This window comes from Papaver somniferum, chromosome 11 (assembly GCF_003573695.1).
Source record: "Papaver somniferum cultivar HN1 chromosome 11, ASM357369v1, whole genome shotgun sequence".
Lineage (NCBI taxonomy): Eukaryota > Viridiplantae > Streptophyta > Magnoliopsida > Ranunculales > Papaveraceae > Papaver > Papaver somniferum.
In genome coordinates this window covers 118,918,182-118,937,386 of record NC_039368.1, presented here as the reverse complement: position 1 = coordinate 118,937,386, position 19,205 = coordinate 118,918,182, and the positions used below count along the sequence as shown (strand labels likewise).

Here is a 19,205-nt window from a genome sequence, read left to right as displayed (position 1 = left end):
CTTGGGGAATGCTAGATTGTTTGAAGAGGAGGGAACCACTGCCATAACCTCTCCATAACTGTTTTCACGTATAGGCTTAGAATTGACTCCATCATCTTGCCTCCCCACTCTGCATGGGAACAGAAAAAGATACAGAAATTACAAGTTATAGTTAGGCAAAACCCTTTTTCATTTTTGGGTTCTATTTCACAGATGATGATAAGAAGAAAATTACATTGTATTCTATTTCAATGAAAATAATTATGTTTATATTTTTTTTCCAGAAAAAGGTCCTATTGATCAAGATTGAACCTTACCCAATCTGTGTAGGGCAGAAAGTGATGTTATATTCGATTGCTTTGCAAGTGAAAGTATTGGTGCCGTCATCAAAAGCATAGCTGTATGTGTTGGTAGGATGGTCAAGGACTAGATTAGGAAATCTAGTTGGTTAAGGAAAACAAGTACTTGTGTCCTAAGTATAGAATCTTAAGAGGTTTGTTCTTAGAGCTAAGATTAGGAAACCCCTATACTTGTAGGAAAGTATTCCTTGTTAAGGAATGTGTCCACTCCTATTGATGTGTATAAATATCCATAGAGAGAACTAGAGAAAACACACCAGAACTAAGTAAGAGTTCTCTTCTTCTCGTCTAAAGGATTTGTATATTCCAACCTATACGATGATATATAAAATTGCTTATTCCTTCCCGAGGATTAAACCTCGTTAAAGGCTTGTTCTTCTTGTGTATGTGATTGTGTTCTTGGCGATATTGAGATACCTCGTAGTAGTGCAAACCTAACGCTTCCGCAGGCTTTGGCGCAACAATTGGTATCAGAGCAAGGAGACGCTCTTGGATACGGGTACTCAAATTGAAGTTGAAGTGAAGGTTTTTTTTTTTCTGAAGATTGTTTGAGGTAATACTAATCTCAAAGGTTCTGTTTTTTATCTATATTTGGTTGTTTAAGAACAATGGTTGACGGAGATAAACCAGTTGATCCGAAAGATCTTTTAAGAGAACATTCGGAGTCCACAAGTAAAGATAAAGAAACAAAAGAAGAAATACTTCATTCACATAGATCACAACTCAAGGTAGAGAAGTTTACAGGAACCAATAACTTTGGTTTATGGAGATCAGACGTAATGGATGCTCTTGTTCATCTTGACCTAGAAGAAGCTCTAGAAGGTCATCCAGTGGAGATGTCTGATAAGCAGTGGAACAAGTTGAATAAATTATGTCTTGCTTCAATACGAGGGTGTTTAGCAACTGCATTAAGAGTTAATTATCAGCACGAGACTTCAGCTAAGGATCTCTGGGAAAAGCTAGAGAAGGAATACCTTGTGAAAAACGTGGCCAATAGGATACATCTTAAAAGGAATTTGTATCGATATAACATGAAGAGAGGTGCAACCCTAACCGAGCACCTAAATTCATATAATAAGCTTCTTGCTGAGTTGGTTAACTACGATGAGAAGATCAACGACGAGGAACAAGCTTTGTGTTTGATAAACTCTCTTCCTGAAAAGTATGAACCCGTGATTAAAGCTTTAATGCACGGAAAGGATAAGATGACATACGCTGATGTCACTACAACATTGCGTAGTGAGGAGTTCAGGAAGATGGATCGTGAAGACCTTGCAAGTGAAACTAATAATGATTTGCTTCTTGCAAGAGGTCGTTCATCAGACAGGAGAAAGAAGAATGGTGGTTATGGTAAAGGTAGATGACGTTCTAAGCGCGACTGCAGAAAGATGAGTGTGCTTGGTGCCACGACTTTGGTCATTGGGCTAAGGATTGTACCAAGCGTAAGGCAAGAGAAGGAGATAATAGTAATACCGAGGTGAACATTGCTAAAGGTAATGAAGAATCAGATGATGCTTCTGATTTCTCGCTAAGTGTGACACCATCAGCTTGTACTATTACATATGGTACATGGGTATTAGATACTGGAGCAACGTATCATATATGTCCATATCGGGACTGGTTCTCAAGTTTTGAAAAGCTTGATGGAGAAGTACGTATGGGAAACAATCATACTTGCAGGGTGATTGGGATTGGTAGTGTTCGTATCAATATGCATGATGGTATGGTTAGAGAACTGAAGGAGGTAAGATTTGTTCCTTCCATAAATAAGAATTTGATTTCACTCGGAACTTTGGAAGCTAAGGGCTATAAGATAGTCGCTGAAAATGGTGTTCTAAAGGTAATCTTTGGATCTATGGTAATCATGAAGGGCACACGTCATCATAACTTGTACTACTTGATTGGGAGTACAACAACATGGGATGTGTCTATTTCTGAACACATCGAGAGTGCATCTACGGGGAAGACAAAGCTATGGCACATGAGACTTGCACATCCAGGTGAGAAGTCGTTGCATGGGTTGATTCAACAAGATTTGTTGAAAGGTGCTATTGCCTGCAAGTTAGCATTTTGTAAACATTGTGTTAAGGGCAAGAAAACAAGAACAAGCTTTGGCACAACTATCTACAATACTAGTGGAGTTCTTGACTATGTTCACTCAGATGTTTGGGGTCCTTCCAAGAATGCATCATTGGGAGGGAAACATTGGTTTGTGTAGTTCATTGATGATTATTCTAGGTGTGTATGGGTGTACACCATGAGGCATAAGGATGAAGTCCTAGAAATCTTTGTGAGGTGGAAAAAGGCAAATGAGACTCAAACCGGCAGAAAGATCAAAGTACTACGTTCAGACAATGGTGCAGAGTACAAGAGTGATCCATTCTTGCAAGTATGTCAGGATGAGGGGATAAAGAGGCACTTCACAATTAAGAAGACACCGCAACAGAATGGGGTAGCTGAACGCATGAATCATACTTTGATGGAGAAGGTACGATGTATGTTATCTAATGTTGGATTAGGTAAGGCGTTTTGGGCTGAGGCAGTTACGTATGCGTGCTTCCTCATTAATAGGTTGCCATCAGCTGCATTAGAAGGTAAAACTCCTATGGAGAAATGGTTTGGTAAACCAGCTTATGATTATCAATTCATATCTTTAGTTGTCCTGCGTGGTATCATGTTAGTGAAAACAAGCTTGATAGCCATGCCGTGAAAGGAATCTTTGTGGGTATGAAGAATGGAGTAAAATGGTTCAAGATTTGGAATCCAGTTGAGAAGAAGATAGTCATGAGTAGAGATATCACAATTGATGAGATGTATATGGTAAAGTCTTGGGGTTATCGGTAGGTGGAGAACAGAAACACCAGTACTAGTGAGCCTTTGCAGCAGGTGTAGATTGATGCAACTCCACCAATTCCAGTTAAGTATGTATCTGGTGAGAATACTTCTGAAGACATTGGGTCCGCAAGAGAAGTATCTACTGAAGTTCCAAATGATAGTGACGTTGTTGAGGAAGAGGAACAAGAGTCAGTAGAAGATACAGAAGCTACGGTCATGGAAACCATAGCAACCAGCAAACCAAGAAGATCAACCAGGAAGCCTGGTTGGATGAATGATTACATTACTTATGCATTACCAGTTGTTGAAGATGGTACTCCTACTTCCTATTTAGAAGTTGTACGTAGTGCAGAGTGTAAAGAATGGGAAGGTGCAATGTAGGACGAGATGGAGTCTCTTTACAAGAATGGCACATGGATTCTTATGAAGCTTCCGAACGGTAAGAAGGCCATAGGGTGCAAGTGGGTATATGCTAAGAAAGAAGGATCTTCGGTGAATCAAGTTCGCTACAAGACAAGGTTAGTTGCAAAAGGTTATGCCCAAATAGAAGGGATTGACTACAATGAGGTGTTCTCTCCGGTGGTAAAACACTCATCAATCCGTATTTTGTTGGCCTTGGAAGCACAATATGATTTATACCTAGTTCAGCTAGATGTTAAGACGGCGCTCTTACATGGGGATCTAGAAGAGGAGATCTATATGACTCAGCCGAGTGGGTTCAAGGTTGCTGGAATAGAAGATTGTGTATGTAAACTGAAGAGATCGTTGTATGGGCTAAAACAGTCTCCAAGACAATGGTACAAGCGATTTGACCAGTTTATGATAGGCCAAACATACAAAAGAAGTCATTATGACCATTGTGTATACTTTAAGAAGATACGTGATGGGTCTTTCATATATTTGCTCTTGTATGTCGATGATATGCTGATTGCATTGAATAACAAGAAAGAGATTGATAATTTGAAGAACAATTTGTCATCTGAGTTTGAGATGAAAGATCTGGGAGAAGCTAAGAAGATTCTTGGCATGGAGATTTAACGTGACAAAGAGAAGGGTAAATTATTTTTGTCTCAAAAGGCATATTTGAAGAAAGTGTTACAGAAGTTTGGTGTCTACGAAGGAACTAAATCTGTAAGTACTCCCTTTGCTGCTCATTTTAAGTTGAATGCTCGTATGTCTCCCACTACTGAACAAGAGCAAAAGTATATGGCCCAAGTCCCATATGCTGAAGCTGTTGGTAGTTTGATATATACGATGGTATGTACAAGGCCGGACATTTCACATGCAGTTAGTATGGTCAGCCGTTATATGCATTGTCCTGGTAAGGGACATTGGCATGCTGTGAAATGGATTTTGAGGTATCTTTATGGTACGGTTAATGTTGGCATGGAGTTTGTGAAGGATAGAAGTAACAATCAGTTGTGTGTTGGGTATGTGGATTCTGACTATGCTGGTGATTTGGAAAAAAGACGTTCAACTACAGGGTATGTATTTACCGTAGCAGGGCACCAATAAGTTGGAAATCAATCTTGCAGTCTACTGTGGCGTTTTCAACTACGGAGGCGGAGTATATGGCAGTGACTGAGGCATTTAAGGAGGCTATATGGTTACAAGGTTTTCCAGATGACTTAGGAGTTGTGCAAGACCAACTGCCTGTGTATTGTGATAGTCTAAGTGCAATTTATTTGGCTAAGAATCAAGTGCATCATGCTAGAACCAAACATATAGACGTACGATTTCACTTTGTGAGAGAAATTCTTGAAGAAGAAGACATTCTACTTGTGAAGATCAATACCAAAGACAATCCAGCTGATATGTTGACTAAAGTAGTATCTGGGATCAAGTTTCGACATTGTTTGAAATTGATCCACATCCTTCCAGTTTGGTGAAAGGCCCTATTTGGGGTAAAGGTTCTTATGAACCTGGTGGAGGTCTTCTAGCAAGGCCATTTAAGAGAACTACGGTTGGGTTTGATTCCTATTGAGGATATGTAGGCAGCCAATGATGGTTCAATCGATGTTGGAAGATGGAGGTGATTTTGTCTATTGATCGTCTCATGCATGAATGCATGTTCCGAGGTGGAGAATTGTTGGTAGGATGGTCAAGGACTAGATTAGGAAATCTAATTGGTTAAGGAAACCAAGTACTTGTGTCCTAAGTATAAAAGCTTAAGAGGTTTGTTCTTAGAACTAAAATTAGGAAACCCTATACTTGTAGGAAAGTATTCCTTGTTAAGGAATGTGTCCACTCCTATTGATGTGTATAAATAGCCATAGAGAGAACTATAGAAAACACACTAGAACTAAGTAAGAGTTCTTTTCTTCTCGTCTAAAGGCTTTGTATATTCCAACCTATACGATGATATATAAAATTGCTTATTCCTTCCCGAGGATTAAACCTCGTTAAATACTTGTTCTTCTTGTGTATGTGATTGTGTTCTTGGCGATATTGAGATACCTCGTAGTAGTGCAAACCTAACGCTTCCACAGGCTTTGGCGCAACAATATGCTATGGGGCAAGCCCTTTTGAAGATTGTGGAGTATACAAAAGGTATGCAAGTGTTTGGATTTGCAAACTCACCAGCACAGCAGTACTGATCTAATCCAAATGCCTCACATGCACTCTTACAACCAATAACACCAGCCTCATTCAGACGCTGCAGCTCTTTCGGGCATCCTGAAAGCAATACAGATTTTGATATAAGATGTTAGTTGCTGATCTTTAAATTTTAAAAAGCAGATTCAGAATTTTTCAAATAGGATACGCTAAATGAAATTGAGATTTAGTTTTATATTCAATGTATTATACAAAATTTACCTAGATTGAGATCATAAACACAACCAGTTGCATCGCATCCACTTATGTCTGTCTGAGGTGTAGCAATGAGAGGCAGATTATATCCATCTACGGTGCTAACTCTTTGTCGTCTCCCTTCCCCATAGTTATCTCGAAAAGGGATGCTGGAGGTGTTGCACCAGCTCCGCTGCACTATATAGCCTTCCGCCGCAATCTCCTGTTTGACAGACACCAAGTCCTTAGAGAAGGCCAAATCCGTTGGACATTAACGAGACTTTATAATTAAATGAATGTGTGATAAATTGAATGAAAATGGACTATGTGAAGAACACGCTTGGAACATTTTTATCTTTGGAATGACTGAGCCGGCATTTCAAGAATATTACGCGAAACATGCTCACTTTGTCGAAAAAATGCTTAATGGTGCAGAAGCAATTAATGGGCCTAATCTAGCAAGTAGTGGGCCTAATGAAGCTGGTGGTTCAAGTACTGCTGAAATGGTCGGGTCGGATAATGAAGACCCGGATTCGAGATTCGGGAATTGAAGATAATTATGTGTAGGGCTGAACATAGTGTCGGTTAACCGTTCGAAACCGACCAAACCAGACCAATAAGCAAGAAACCGAACCAAACCATTTAGATTTGGATTGGTTTGGTAAAAAAAGTTGAAAAACCGACATTACTGGTTTGGTTTTGGTTTGACCTGAAAACTGAACCAAAAACCATTGGGGAACCGATTAATTTTTAAACTTAGTTTCTACCGTCGATTTAAAAGTATTAGATTATATCCATTGATTTAGAGGATAGATAGAAACCCTAAATCTAATATTTCATTATGATACTCTCCCTCTTTCTTTTTCTCCTTCTCTCAGCCGCCTCCCTTCTCCACCCCCAACAACAGCTGCTGCTACTCGACTTTTTTCTTCCCGTCTTCCTTCTTTTTTATTTGTCAATAACTAAATTAAGATATATTATATATCTTCTTTTGATCTCTAGAATTAGAGTAAGCTTTAACTATTCTTGATTTTTTTTTTTGTCTGTATATTTGTGTAAACCAATACTATCGGCAACTACGATTTTTTTATCTGTAAATTTGTGTATTTTTTTTTTGGTTTGACATAATTACTGGTTAACCAAAAACCACTGGGATAAACCGAAACCAACTAGAACCATTTGGAAACCGAACCAATGGTTAATAGATTGGTTTGGTTTAGATTTTTAGAAACCAATAATATTGGTTTCGGTTTTGGTTTGGCTAGAAACCGAACCAAAACCGACCATGAACAGCCCTAATTATGTCCTCCTCGACACAATCTCTTCCACTCGAAACCCTAATATCAACTCTCACTCTTGTATGATAGTTAACGGTAGAGGAGATCATTCCGAGATCGATGTTATGAGTCAAGGTGGTGGTGATTTGAACATGGTTGATGTAGAAAATGGAGTTAGAGAATCAAACTATTTGGTGTTCCATCCCCCTGCTACAGATCAATCTAGGAGTGCAGCAAATCAGGTTCCTTTCTCCACTCTTTACTTGCCTAAATCTTATTTACAAATTAATTCCCTTGATTTGCCTTCTGTTTCTATTGATTTGTGTGTGAATTTAAATTTTAGGGCTTTTCAAATTTCTGTAGTTCCAAACATTATTTCCGATAAAAACACTATAGAGACTCACAATAAGCATCTTGTCTGTCTTGGTTTGCATAATTGGTCTGTTAATTGTTATTTGAATACCCTGTCTCCTTGCTATTGTGCTCAGTTTGATTTGTTCTGGTTCAATAAGCTCAATTTTATTTCTTCTTGTTGCTTTCATTTAAACATTTCTGGTAGTAAACTAAAGCTCTGCTTTACTACTTCTCACTATCCTATAATGAGAATTCTGTCGTGGGCTTTTGGGAGAGCAAGATGTGTTCTTCTATACATCTGATCGTTGGGTGTAATGGAAATTATGCAGTTCAGTATATTGTCACTTATATACTATGAGTAGCTCATATACTTAAACTCAGTGATGGCTGATGTGTTGCATTTAATGAACAGGCTCCCAAGCAACCGCTTATAGCATTATCATCAGATGAGGATGACGAGGATGATTTCCGTCCTATAAGCGAAACTTTGGGTCTATCATCGAAATCACGAAAGGAAGATAACAATCAAGACGTTCTTCTCATTGACGGTTCAGAAGAACCTTTGGTTAGTAAAGCTTCCAAATCTGTGTCCAAGACTAAGAAGGCTCGAGCGGAAGTGGAAACTCAAGTCCTAGAAGAAGGTAAGTCAGACCACTAGATAATGTTTCTAAATTACAGGATTTATAATCAGATAGTAAGTCTCAGAAACCTTATTATTAATTCATGCGGCCGGAGAGAAGAGTCAAGGGGCAGATGTTGACAAAAACTTAGAAGATTAAAAAGTTAAAAAGTCTCCCAAATCGAAGTCTCCAAAAAAGAAACTGAAAGTAGAGACTCAAAGCCATAAAGAAGGTATGTTAGATTGCTTGATGGCATAGTTGAATTGAAGGATATATAATCAGATAAAATAGTTGATGATTTTAATTTATCTATTCCTTCGTCTCTGATATAGAGACTGATATTGAAGAGGAAGCTGTGAAGGCAGAAGTAACTGAGAAGAGTGCAATACCTCATGTAAGAAGTTCTAACAGCTTCTATGTTCCCATCTCATACTCCTAGCTAGTAACTCACCTGTGAAACTGGAACCTTAATATATTGGCTTTTGTTTCTTTTTTGGCAGGGCTCTTCAAGATTGCCTTTGATGATGGCAGAGAAAGTCCAGCGGTCAAAGGTACCTTATTCTTTTTTTGGTAGTAAGTTAAACTTTATTCATGTTCTGTCCCTAGAAGTATTTCACTGGCCAGTCAGTTGAGCTTACACACGCGACTATCATCGTGGTTGTTAATTTTTGCTGAGATTGTCGTAGACCTGATCATGTTGGCTTCGCATGTAAAAAATGCTACATAACTAAAACGCATACCAAAGTGACTAGAAATAGGGATAATTGTTAAAGAAATCAATAAAAGTGTAAGAGCTAAGGAGAAAGGATGTGTTCATCTTACTCGACTTACCTTATACTGCAATAGCGCATGGTTGCATTTATGTATTAGCTTCATTGATGCATCAAATACAATTTTGCTGGACTGCATTTCAAAGGAACTATTTTCACTGGTTGTTATGTTTAGTGCCGTTTAGGTACCACATGTCTTTAGTTTTCCTTGTAGAAGACTTAATTTGTTGGTGTATATGTTAGTGCAGGCACTTGTTGAATGTGAAGGAGACTCCATAGATATGAGTGGAGATATTGGTACTGTTGGACGATTAGTAATTTCAGACACGCCATGTGGTAGCAGTGAACTGCTTTTGGATTTAAAAGGTATAGCGTATCTTGCTGCTTTCAAATCATTCATGCTTCTCACTAAAGATATAAAACAAATTAAACTTTCCAGTCCTCCATATAATATTTTATCTATCTATTCTGAGTTTTTTACTCTCTAGGCTTTAAATTTATATAGGTTAGACATCTGAGTTCAACTTGTTAAATTACTACTTTTTGAGCTTAACAACTCAAATGCTTGTACTGTTTTTTTCCCTACCTGGAGTCAGCATTTCGAAGTGGGCAGTCTACTAAATGATTAGTCCAATTGTTCTCTTAACGACTTTTCTAAGCTCAATTATCCCAGACAATTTAGTGTCAATTTCCCAAGAATCAGATTCAGGCCCCCTAGAAGAACCACAGTACCAGTATGCATGGATTTACATTTTACAGCAGTTGTCGTTAGTTGGAAGATATCTGTCCAAGCTTGTCAATATTACTATCTATTCTGTAGGTTTTTGTATACTGTTGTTTATCGATTTTGTTTTGTTTTTTCAGGAACCATATACAAAACAACAATAGTTCCATCGAGAACATTTTGTGTTGTATGTCCTCTACTCCCTTTTTCTCCTTCCATTTCTCTTGCTGTGTAAATAAGTGTTCGGCCCACTAAATTTGTCTAAGACAGACTTTGAGATGATATCTCAGAATGAAGATTATTCTCACTGAAATGAAACTCAGAGACCTCTAACCCTATTTAATGGACCATATTTTTCCCATCCACTGTTTTATTTATTCATTATTGTGATGCACTTGGTAGAGTATCATGGTGTTAAAAATTGTTTACCAGTAATGCACTCGAACCGAATCTTTATACAACCTTTCTTTGTTTGGTGTTGTAAATTTTAGCACATAAATTGATTTTAAGTTACCGCAGATTTGAAAATAACACTCCTCTTCTTATTCAGGTCAACTTTGGTCAAACGGAAGCAAAGGTACGTTCATGACTTACTTAGGCTTTTATTGCTGTCAAGCTAAGTATATATATTATTTCTTTTGCTTTGATGTCTAGTCTTAGCGATGAAATTTGTTTTGATTGAGATATAGGTCACCTCAACTTTGTTGAATTTAGCATATGATGCTTTCATGTAAAGGATGTGATGTCAACACTGTTACACGATATGTGATTCCACCACCAGTAGGTCCAGCATTTTTGGTGGTTTTGGAAAAAAAGTGATTAGAATTGGAAGACATTGAAGTCTATTCAGGATTTGAATTGGAGTATCAAGTAGGTAGCTGGTAGCTTGATCGACGAAAATATGGAATTTGACCTTGACATTTTCACAAACTTGCAGTAACCAAACTTCTTAACTCAAAAGACTTGAGTGTATCGGATTTGAATCCCCTATGCTTGTGGATATTCTGTTCTATCTGCTATACTGATGAGATTCGTTTTGCTTTATCTTGCTCTCCACATTTACTTAGTTTGTTGATTCAAGTTGTGTTTTCATGACCAGATAGAAGCTATCATGGATGACTTCATTCAACTGAAACCACACTCCAATGTTTATGAGTCGGAGACAACGATTGAAGGTTAAATTTCTTGCGGGATATATTCTCATCATGATTTGAACTCGTTTGATCTTTTGTGTTTGGCATTCGATGTTAACTTGAAGCAAGTCATATTGAAGCTTCTATGAAGTACCAGTATTGTGCTTCTGATTACTGTAACATATTTTAATTTCATCTACCGCGAGCAGGGACACTAGAGGGATACTCATTTGATTCTGACGAAGAGGCAGATAAAATTCCAAAGCCTAAAATACAAGGAGAAGACGGTGAAGAACAAGCCAATGGAAAGGTCAAGGGAAAAGCTGATAAAGCATTGGTAAGTTCATGAAGCCTATTTGAAAAAAATAATAATAATCTCCCACATTCAAACTTAAAGTAATTTATGATGTTACAGGGCAGTATGCTAAATTGCTCATTCTATGTCTTTGTGCAGGGCGTCAAAAAGAAGGGCAAAATAACCGCTAAGCCACCAGCTAAGAGAGTAAAAAAGAAAGCCTCAGTTTCCAAGAAAGGCAAGGGCTCCAAGAAATGAAAGTCAAATATGTATGTATCCTCATCCGTCTGATTTAACTTTTGATTGGAAACTCTATTGCTGAACTCTGAGATATTGAACAGTGTTAAGAAAGACGTCACCCGTCATAAATTGATAGAAGCAGGCCAGAAACACTCCCACAGCTTTAGGTTGAGCTTTGTCCCACAAGTTGTTTCACGTCTATTTGATACACTGGGCATATGGTTACATGTAAGAAACGGACCCATTTGATGGGTATCGCCTTAGTGCTAAAGTCAAAGGAGTTGTAATTTATTCATCGAGTATTCACTCGACTCTTAAAACTCCACTGCTTAGAAATTTAGTTCTTATATTTGTAGTTGGGTTTCCTTTTCCACCAAAGGGTACTGCATTTGGTGGGTGGGGAATAGGAAATTCCAAATCGACATCCGAAGCTAAAAAATGAAGCAGACAGAACGGGACATAATTAGAGTCGGCATATTTGTATTTTCTTCTTTGTGGTCCACCTACTTCGTTTTCAGGCATTGTCCAACTCAACTGGTGTGTGTTACATAGGTCGCCGCATCGGACACTCTGTACAAGGTCGGATACCTTAAACGCTCGTATGCGAGCCATTTACAGTGAGTGTTGGTTGTTTATCCATTCTGGTAGTAAGTCAGGTCAATAAAGTTAAAACTTGAAATGTTAGAGTTCTTTGTAGGAACTTCATATGATCAATAATCAAGACCCATTTTTATCTGTCAATCATTCAGTTGCATTGCTGTCGGGCAAAAGGCTTTCATATGATCTTTGGCATCTTTGATCGCCTAAGTCGTGCTAGTGGTAGGTCAATAAAGTCAAAACTCCAAATGTTAGAGTTCCTTTGTGCCTTCTTGGGACCTTGTTATCAATTTTAATCTTCTTCAAACAAACAAAAAATGATCAGTTATGAAGACCCATTTCACATTTTGTCAATCATTCAGTTGCATTGTTGTCGGGCGAAAGGCTTTCATATGATTTTTGGCATCTTTGATCTCTCAAGTCCTTAAATTTTATACTTTTGCTGTCAGTATTTTTCAAATTAAGCACAATTTTGTAGAACAGTAAATAAATACTTTACAAAGAAACCAAGATATTTACTTATACCATTTTCTATACGCTACATCGGCTTCTTACATTCTCCACATATTTACAAGAAGGATTACGCAATCCACTCCTTTGTCTCTATGTTAGATAAATTTGAATTATGTGCTAATAAGATTCTTTATGAAATGCAGTTCCTATAACTGCAGTGCAGATGTCAGAGCTCGGACGGGCTAGAAAAATGTAAGGATGAGTAGAAGAATGATCGACTTGGGGAATGCTAGATTGTTCGAAGAGGAGGGAACCACTGCCATAACCTCTCCATAACTGTTTTCACGTATAGGCTCAGAATTGACTCCATCATCTTGCCTCCCCACTCTGCATGGGAACAGAAAAAGATACAGAAATTACAAGTTATAGTTAGGCAAAACCCTTTTTCATTTTTGGGTTCTATTTCACAGATGATGATAAGAAGAAAATTACATTATATTCTATTTCAATGAAAATAACTATGTTTATATTTTTTTTCCAGAAAAAAGTCCTATTGATCAAGATTGAACCTTACCCAATCTGTGTAGGGCAGAAAGTGATGTTATATTCGATTGCTTTGCAAGTGAAAGTATTGGTGCCGTCATCAAAAGCATAGTTGTATGTGTTGGTAGGATGGTCAAGGACTAGATTAGGAAATCTAGTTGGTTAAGGAAAACAAGTACTTGTGTCCTAAGTATAGAATCTTAAGAGGTTTGTTCTTAGAGCTAAGATTAGGAAACCCCTATACTTGTAGGAAAGTATTCCTTGTTAAGGAATGTGTCCACTCCTTTTGATGTGTATAAATATCCATAGAGAGAACTAGAGAAAACACACCAGAACTAAGTAAGAGTTCTCTTCTTCTCGTCTAAAGGATTTGTATATTTCAACCTATACGGTGATATATAAAATTGCTTATTCCTTCCCGAGGATTAAACCTCGTTAAAGGCTGTTCTTCTTGTGTATGTGATTGTTTTCTTGGCGATATTGAGATACCTCGTAGTAGTGCAAACCTAACGCTTCCGCAGGCTTTGGCGCAACAATTGGTATCAGAGCAAGGAGACGCTCTTGGATACGGGTACTCAAATTGAAGTTGAAGTGAAGGTATTTTTTTTTCTGAAGATTGTTTGAGGTAATACTAATCTCAAAGGTTCTGTTTTTTATCTATATTTGGTTGTTTAAGAACAATGGTTGACGGAGATAAACCAGTTGATCCGAAAGATCTTTTAGGAGAACATTCGGAGTCCACAAGTAAAGATAAAGAAACAAAAGAAGAAATACTTCATTCACATAGATCACAACTCAAGGTATAAAAGTTTACAGGAACCAATAACTTTGGTTTATGGAGAACAGACGTAATGGATGCTCTTGTTCATTTTGACCTAGAAGAAGCTCTAGAAGGTCAGCCAGTGGAGATGTCTGATAAGCAGTGGAACAAGATGAATAAATTATGTCTTGCTTCGATACGAGGGTGTTTAGCAACTGCAGTAAGAGTTAATTATCAGCACGAGACTTCAGCTAAGGATCTCTGGGAAAAGCTAGAGAAGGAATACCTTGTGAAAAACGTGGCCAATAGGATACATATTAAAAGGAATTTGTATCGCTATAACATGAAGAGAGGTGCAACCCTAACCGAGCACCTAAATTCATATAATAAGCTTCTTGCTGAGTTGGTTAACTACGATGAGAAGATCAACGACGAGGAACAAGCTTTGTGTTTGATAAACTCTCTTCCTGAAAAGTATGAACCCGTGATTAAAGCTTTAATGCACGGCAAGGATAAGATGACATACGCTGAGGTCACTACAACATTGCGTAGTGAGGAGTTCAGGAAGATGGATCGTGAATACCTTGAAAGTGAAACTAATAATGATTTGCTTCTTGCAAGAGGTCGTTCATCAGACAGGAGAAAGAAGAATGGTGGTTATGGTAAAGGTAGATGACGTTCTAAGAGTAGAACGCGACTGCAGAAAGATGAGTGTGCTTGGTGCCACGACTTTGGTCATTGGGCTAAGGATTGTACCAAGCATAAGTCAAGAGAAGGAGATAATAGTAATACCGAGGTGAACATTGCTAAAGGTAATGAAGAATCAGATGATGCTTCTGATTTCTCGCTAAGTGTGACACCATCAGCTTGTACTCTTACATATGGTACATGGGTATTAGATACTGGAGCAACGTATCATATATGTCCATATCGGGACTGGTTCTCAAGTTTTGAAAAGCTTGATGGAGAAGTACGTATGGGAAACAATCATACTTGCAGGGTGATTGGGATTGGTAGTGTTCGTATCAAGATGCATGATGGTATGGTTAAAGAACTGAAGGAGGTAAGATTTGTTCCTTCCATAAAGAAGAATCTGATTTCACTCGGAACTTTGGAAGCTAAGGGCTATAAGATAGTCGCTGAAAATGGTGTTCAAAAGGTAATCTTTGGATCTATGGTAATCATGAAGGGCACACGTCATCATAACTTGTACTACTTGATTGGGAGTACAACAACATGGGATGTGTCTATTTCTGAACACATCGAGAGTGCATCTACCGAGAAGACAAAGCTATGGCACATGAGATTTGCACATCCAGGTGAGAAGTCGTTGCATAGGTTGATTCAACAAGATTTGTTGAAAGGTGCTATTGCCTGCAAGTTAGCATTTTGTAAACATTGTGTTAAGGGCAAGAAAACAAGAACAAGCTTTGGCACAACTATCTACAATACTAGTGGAGTTCTTGACTATGTTCACTCAGATGTTTGGGGTCCTTCCAAGAATGCATCATTGGGAGGGAAACATTGGTTTGTGTAGTTCATTGATGATTATTCTAGGCGCGTATGGGTGTACACCATGAGGCATAAGGATGAAGTCCTAGAAATCTTTGTGAGGTGGAAAAAGGAAAATGAGACTCAAACCGGCAGAAAGATCAAAGTACTACGTTCAGACAATGGTGGAGAGTACAAGAGTGATCCATTCTTGCAAGTATGTCAGGATGAGGGGATAAAGAGGCACTTCACAATTAAGAAGACACCGCAACAGAATGGGGTAGCTGAACGCATGAATCATACTTTGATGGAGAAGGTACGATGTATGTTATCTAATGTTGGATTAGGTAATGCGTTTTGGGTTGAGGCAGTTACGTATGCGTGCTTCCTATAATAGGTTGCCATCAGCTGCATTAGAAGGTAAAACTCCTATGGAGAAATGGTTTGGTAAACCAGCTTATGATTATCAATTCATATCTTTAGTTGTCCTGCGTGGTATCATGTTAGTGAAAACAAGCTTGATAGCCATGCCGTGAAAGGAATCTTTGTGGGTATGAAGAATGGAGTAAAATGGTTCAAGATTTGGAATCCAGTTGAGAAGAAGATAGTCATGAGTAGAGATATCACAATTGATGAGATATATATGGTAAAGTCTTGGGGTTATCGGTAGGTGGAGAACAGAAACACCAGTACTAGTGAGCCTTTGCAGCAGGTGTAGATTGATGCAACTCCACCAATTCCAGTTAAGTATGTATCTGGTGAGAATACTTCTGAAGACATTGGGTCCGCAAGAGAAGTATCTACTAAAGTTCCAAATGATAGTGACGTTGTTGAGGAAGAGGAACAAGAGTCAGTAGAAGATACAGAAGCTACGGTCATGGAAACCATAGCAACCAGCAAACCAAGAAGATCAACCAGGAAGCCTGGTTGGATGAATGATTACATTACTTATGCATTACCAGTTGTTGAAGATGGTACTCCTACTTCCTATTTAGAAGTTGTACGTAGTGCAGAGTGTAAAGAATTGGAAGGTGCAATGTAGGACGAGATGGAGTCTCTTTACAAGAATGGCACATGGATTCTTATGAAGCTTCCGAACGGTAAGAAGGCCATAGGGTGCAAGTGGGTATATGCTAAGAAAGAAGGATCTTCGGTGAATCAAGTTCGCTACAAGACAAGGTTAGTTGCAAAAGGTTATGCCCAAATAGAAGGGATTGACTACAATGAGGTGTTCTCTCCGGTGGTAAAACACTCATCAATCCGTATTTTGTTGGCCTTGGAAGCACAATATGATTTATACCTAGTTCAGCTAGATGTTAAGACGGCGCTCTTACATGGGGATCTAGAAGAGGAGATCTATATGACTCAGCCGAGTGGGTTCAAGGTTTCTGGAAAAGAAGATTGTGTATGTAAACTGAAGAGATCGTTGTATGGGCTAAAACAGTCTCCAAGACAATGGTACAAGCGATTTGACCAGTTTATGATAGTCCAAACATACACAAGAAGTCATTATGACCATTGTGTATACTTTAAGAAGATACGTGATGGGTCTTTCATATATTTTCTCTTGTATGTCGATGATATGCTGATTGCATCGAATAACAAGAAAGAGATTGATAATTTGAAGAACAAGTTGTCATCTGAGTTTGAGATGAAAGATCTGGGAGAAGCTAAGAAGATTCTTGGCATGGAGATTCAACGTGACAAAGAGAAGGGTAAATTATTTTTGTCTCAAAAGGCATATTTGAAGAAAGTGTTACAGAAGTTTGGTGTCTACGAAGGAACTAAATCTGTAAGTACTCCCTTTGATGCTCATTTTAAGTTGAATGCTCGTATGTCTCCTACTACTGAACAAGAGCAAAAGTATATGGCCCAAGTCCCATATGCTGAAGCTGTTGGTAGTTTGATATATACGATGGTATGTACAAGGCCGGACATTTCACATGCAGTTAGTATGGTCAGCCGTTATATGCATTGTCCTTGTAAGGGACATTGGCATGCTGTGAAATGGATTTTGAGGTATCTTTATGGTACGGTTAATGTTGGCTTGGAGTTTGTGAAGGATAGAAGTAACAATCAGTTGTGTGTTGGGTATGTGGATTCTGACTATGCTGGTGATTTGGACAAAAGACGTTCAACTACAAGGTATGTATTTACCGTAGCAGGGCGCCAATAAGTTGGAAATCAATCTTGCAGTCTACTGTGGCGTTTTTAACTACGGAGGCGGAGTATATGGAAGTGACTGAGGCATTTAAGGAGGCTATATGGTTACAAGGTTTTCCAGATGACTTAGGAGTTGTGCAAGACTAACTGCCTGTGTATTGTGATAGTCTAAGTGCAATTTATTTGGCTAAGAATCAAGTGCATCATGCTAGAACCAAACATATAGACGTACGATTTCACTCTGTGAGAGAAATTCTTGAAGAAGAAGACATTCTACTTGTGAATATCAATACCAAAGACAATCCAGCTGATATGTTGACTAAAGTAGTATCTGGGATCAAGTTTCGACATTGTTTGAAATTGATCCACATCCTTCCAGTTTGGTGAAAGGCCCTATTTGGGGTAAAGGTTCTTATGAACCTGGTGGAGGTCTTCTAGCAAGGCCATTTAAGAGAACTACGGTTGGGTTTGATTCCTATTGAGGATATGTAGGAAGCCAATGATGGTTCAATCGATGTTGGAAGATGGAGGTGATTTTGTCTATTGATCGTCTCATGCATGAATGCATGTTCCGAGGTGGAGAATTGTTGGTAGGATGGTCAAGGACTAGATTAGGAAATCTAGTTGGTTAAGGAAACCAAGTACTCGTGTCCTAAGTATAGAAGCTTAAGAGGTTTGTTCTTAGAACTAAAATTAGGAAACCCTATACTTGTAGGAAAGTATTCCTTGTTAAGGAATGTGTCCACTCCTATTGATGTGTATAAATAGCCATAGAGAGAACTATAGAAAACACACCAGAACTAAGTAAGAGTTCTTTTCTTCTCGTCTAAAGGCTTTGTATATTCCAACCTAAACGATGATATATAAAATTGCTTATTCCTTCCCGAGGATTAAACCTCGTTAAATACTTGTTCTTCTTGTGTATGTGATTGTGTTCTTGGCGATATTGAGATACCTTGTAGTAGTGCAAACCTAACGCTGCCGCAGGCTTTGGCGCAACAATATGCTATGGGGCAAGCCCTTTTGAAGATTGTGGAGTATACAAAAGGTCTGCAAGTGTTCGGATTTGAAAACTCACCAGCACAGCAGTACTGATCTAATCCAAATGCCTCACATGCACTCTTACAACCAATAACACCAGCCTCATTCAGACGCTGCAGCTCTTTCGGGCATCCTGAAAGCAATACAGATTTTGATATAAAATGTTAGTTGCTGATCTTTAAATTTTAAAAAGCAGATTCAGAATTTTTCAAATAGGAGACGCTAAATGCAATTGAGATTTAGTTTTATATTCAATGGATTATACAAAATTTACCTAGATTGAGATCATAAACACAACCAGTTGCATCGCATCCACTTATGTCTGTCTGAGGTGTAGCAATGAGAGGCAGATTATATCCATCTACGGTGCTAACTCTTTGTCATCTTCCTTCCCCATAGTTATCTCGAAAAGGGATGCTGGAGGTGTTGCACCAGCTCCGCTGCACTATATAGCCTTCCGCCGCAATCTCCTGTTTGACAAACACCAAGTCCTTAGAGAAGGCCAAATCCGTTGGACATTAACGAGACTTTATAATTAAATGAATGTGTGATAAATTGAATGAAAATGGACTATGTGAAGAACGCGCTTGGAACATTTTTATCTTTGGAATGACTCAGCCGGCATTTCAAGAATATTACGCGAAACATGCTCACTTTGTCGAAAAAATGCTTAATGGTGCAGAAGCAATTAATGGGCCTAATGTAGCAAGTAGTGGGCCTAATGAAGCTGGTGGTTGTACCGCTGAAATGGTCGGGTCGGATAGTGAAGACCCGGATCCGA

At 38.5% G+C, this 19,205-nt stretch overlaps 1 protein-coding gene and 2 pseudogenes across 6 annotated transcripts; 1 reads left to right on the top strand and 2 right to left on the bottom strand.

Annotated features, from left to right (window-relative positions):
* Positions 1-283: 283 nt before the first annotated feature.
* LOC113325006 lies at positions 284-7,350 on the bottom strand (annotated as a pseudogene).
* Positions 7,300-12,955, top strand: LOC113322838 (DNA-binding protein BIN4-like). 6 transcript variants are annotated; one of them, XR_003347306.1, is made up of 13 exons: positions 7,300-7,482; positions 8,007-8,446; positions 8,547-8,608; positions 8,715-8,765; positions 9,233-9,350; positions 9,849-9,895; positions 10,259-10,285; positions 10,808-10,883; positions 11,051-11,178; positions 11,296-11,405; positions 11,929-11,993; positions 12,126-12,195; positions 12,630-12,955. XR_003347306.1 is itself a non-coding variant. In XM_026571000.1 (12 exons), exons 5-11 carry the CDS (start codon positions 8,736-8,738, stop codon positions 11,392-11,394), a joined length of 525 nt encoding a protein of 174 aa, XP_026426785.1. In that variant the 5' UTR covers positions 7,300-7,482; positions 8,007-8,235; positions 8,335-8,446; positions 8,547-8,608; positions 8,715-8,735; the 3' UTR covers positions 11,395-11,405; positions 12,630-12,955. The 6 variants fall into 6 exon arrangements, 3 of the variants coding, with proteins under 3 accessions (XP_026426785.1, XP_026426783.1, XP_026426786.1); XR_003347305.1 differs by lacking the exon at positions 12,126-12,195; XR_003347304.1 differs by having other exon boundaries at positions 12,126-12,955.
* Positions 12,956-12,970: 15 nt separating this feature from the next.
* On the bottom strand, positions 12,971-19,020 carry LOC113325005 (annotated as a pseudogene).
* Positions 19,021-19,205: the final 185 nt, after the last annotated feature.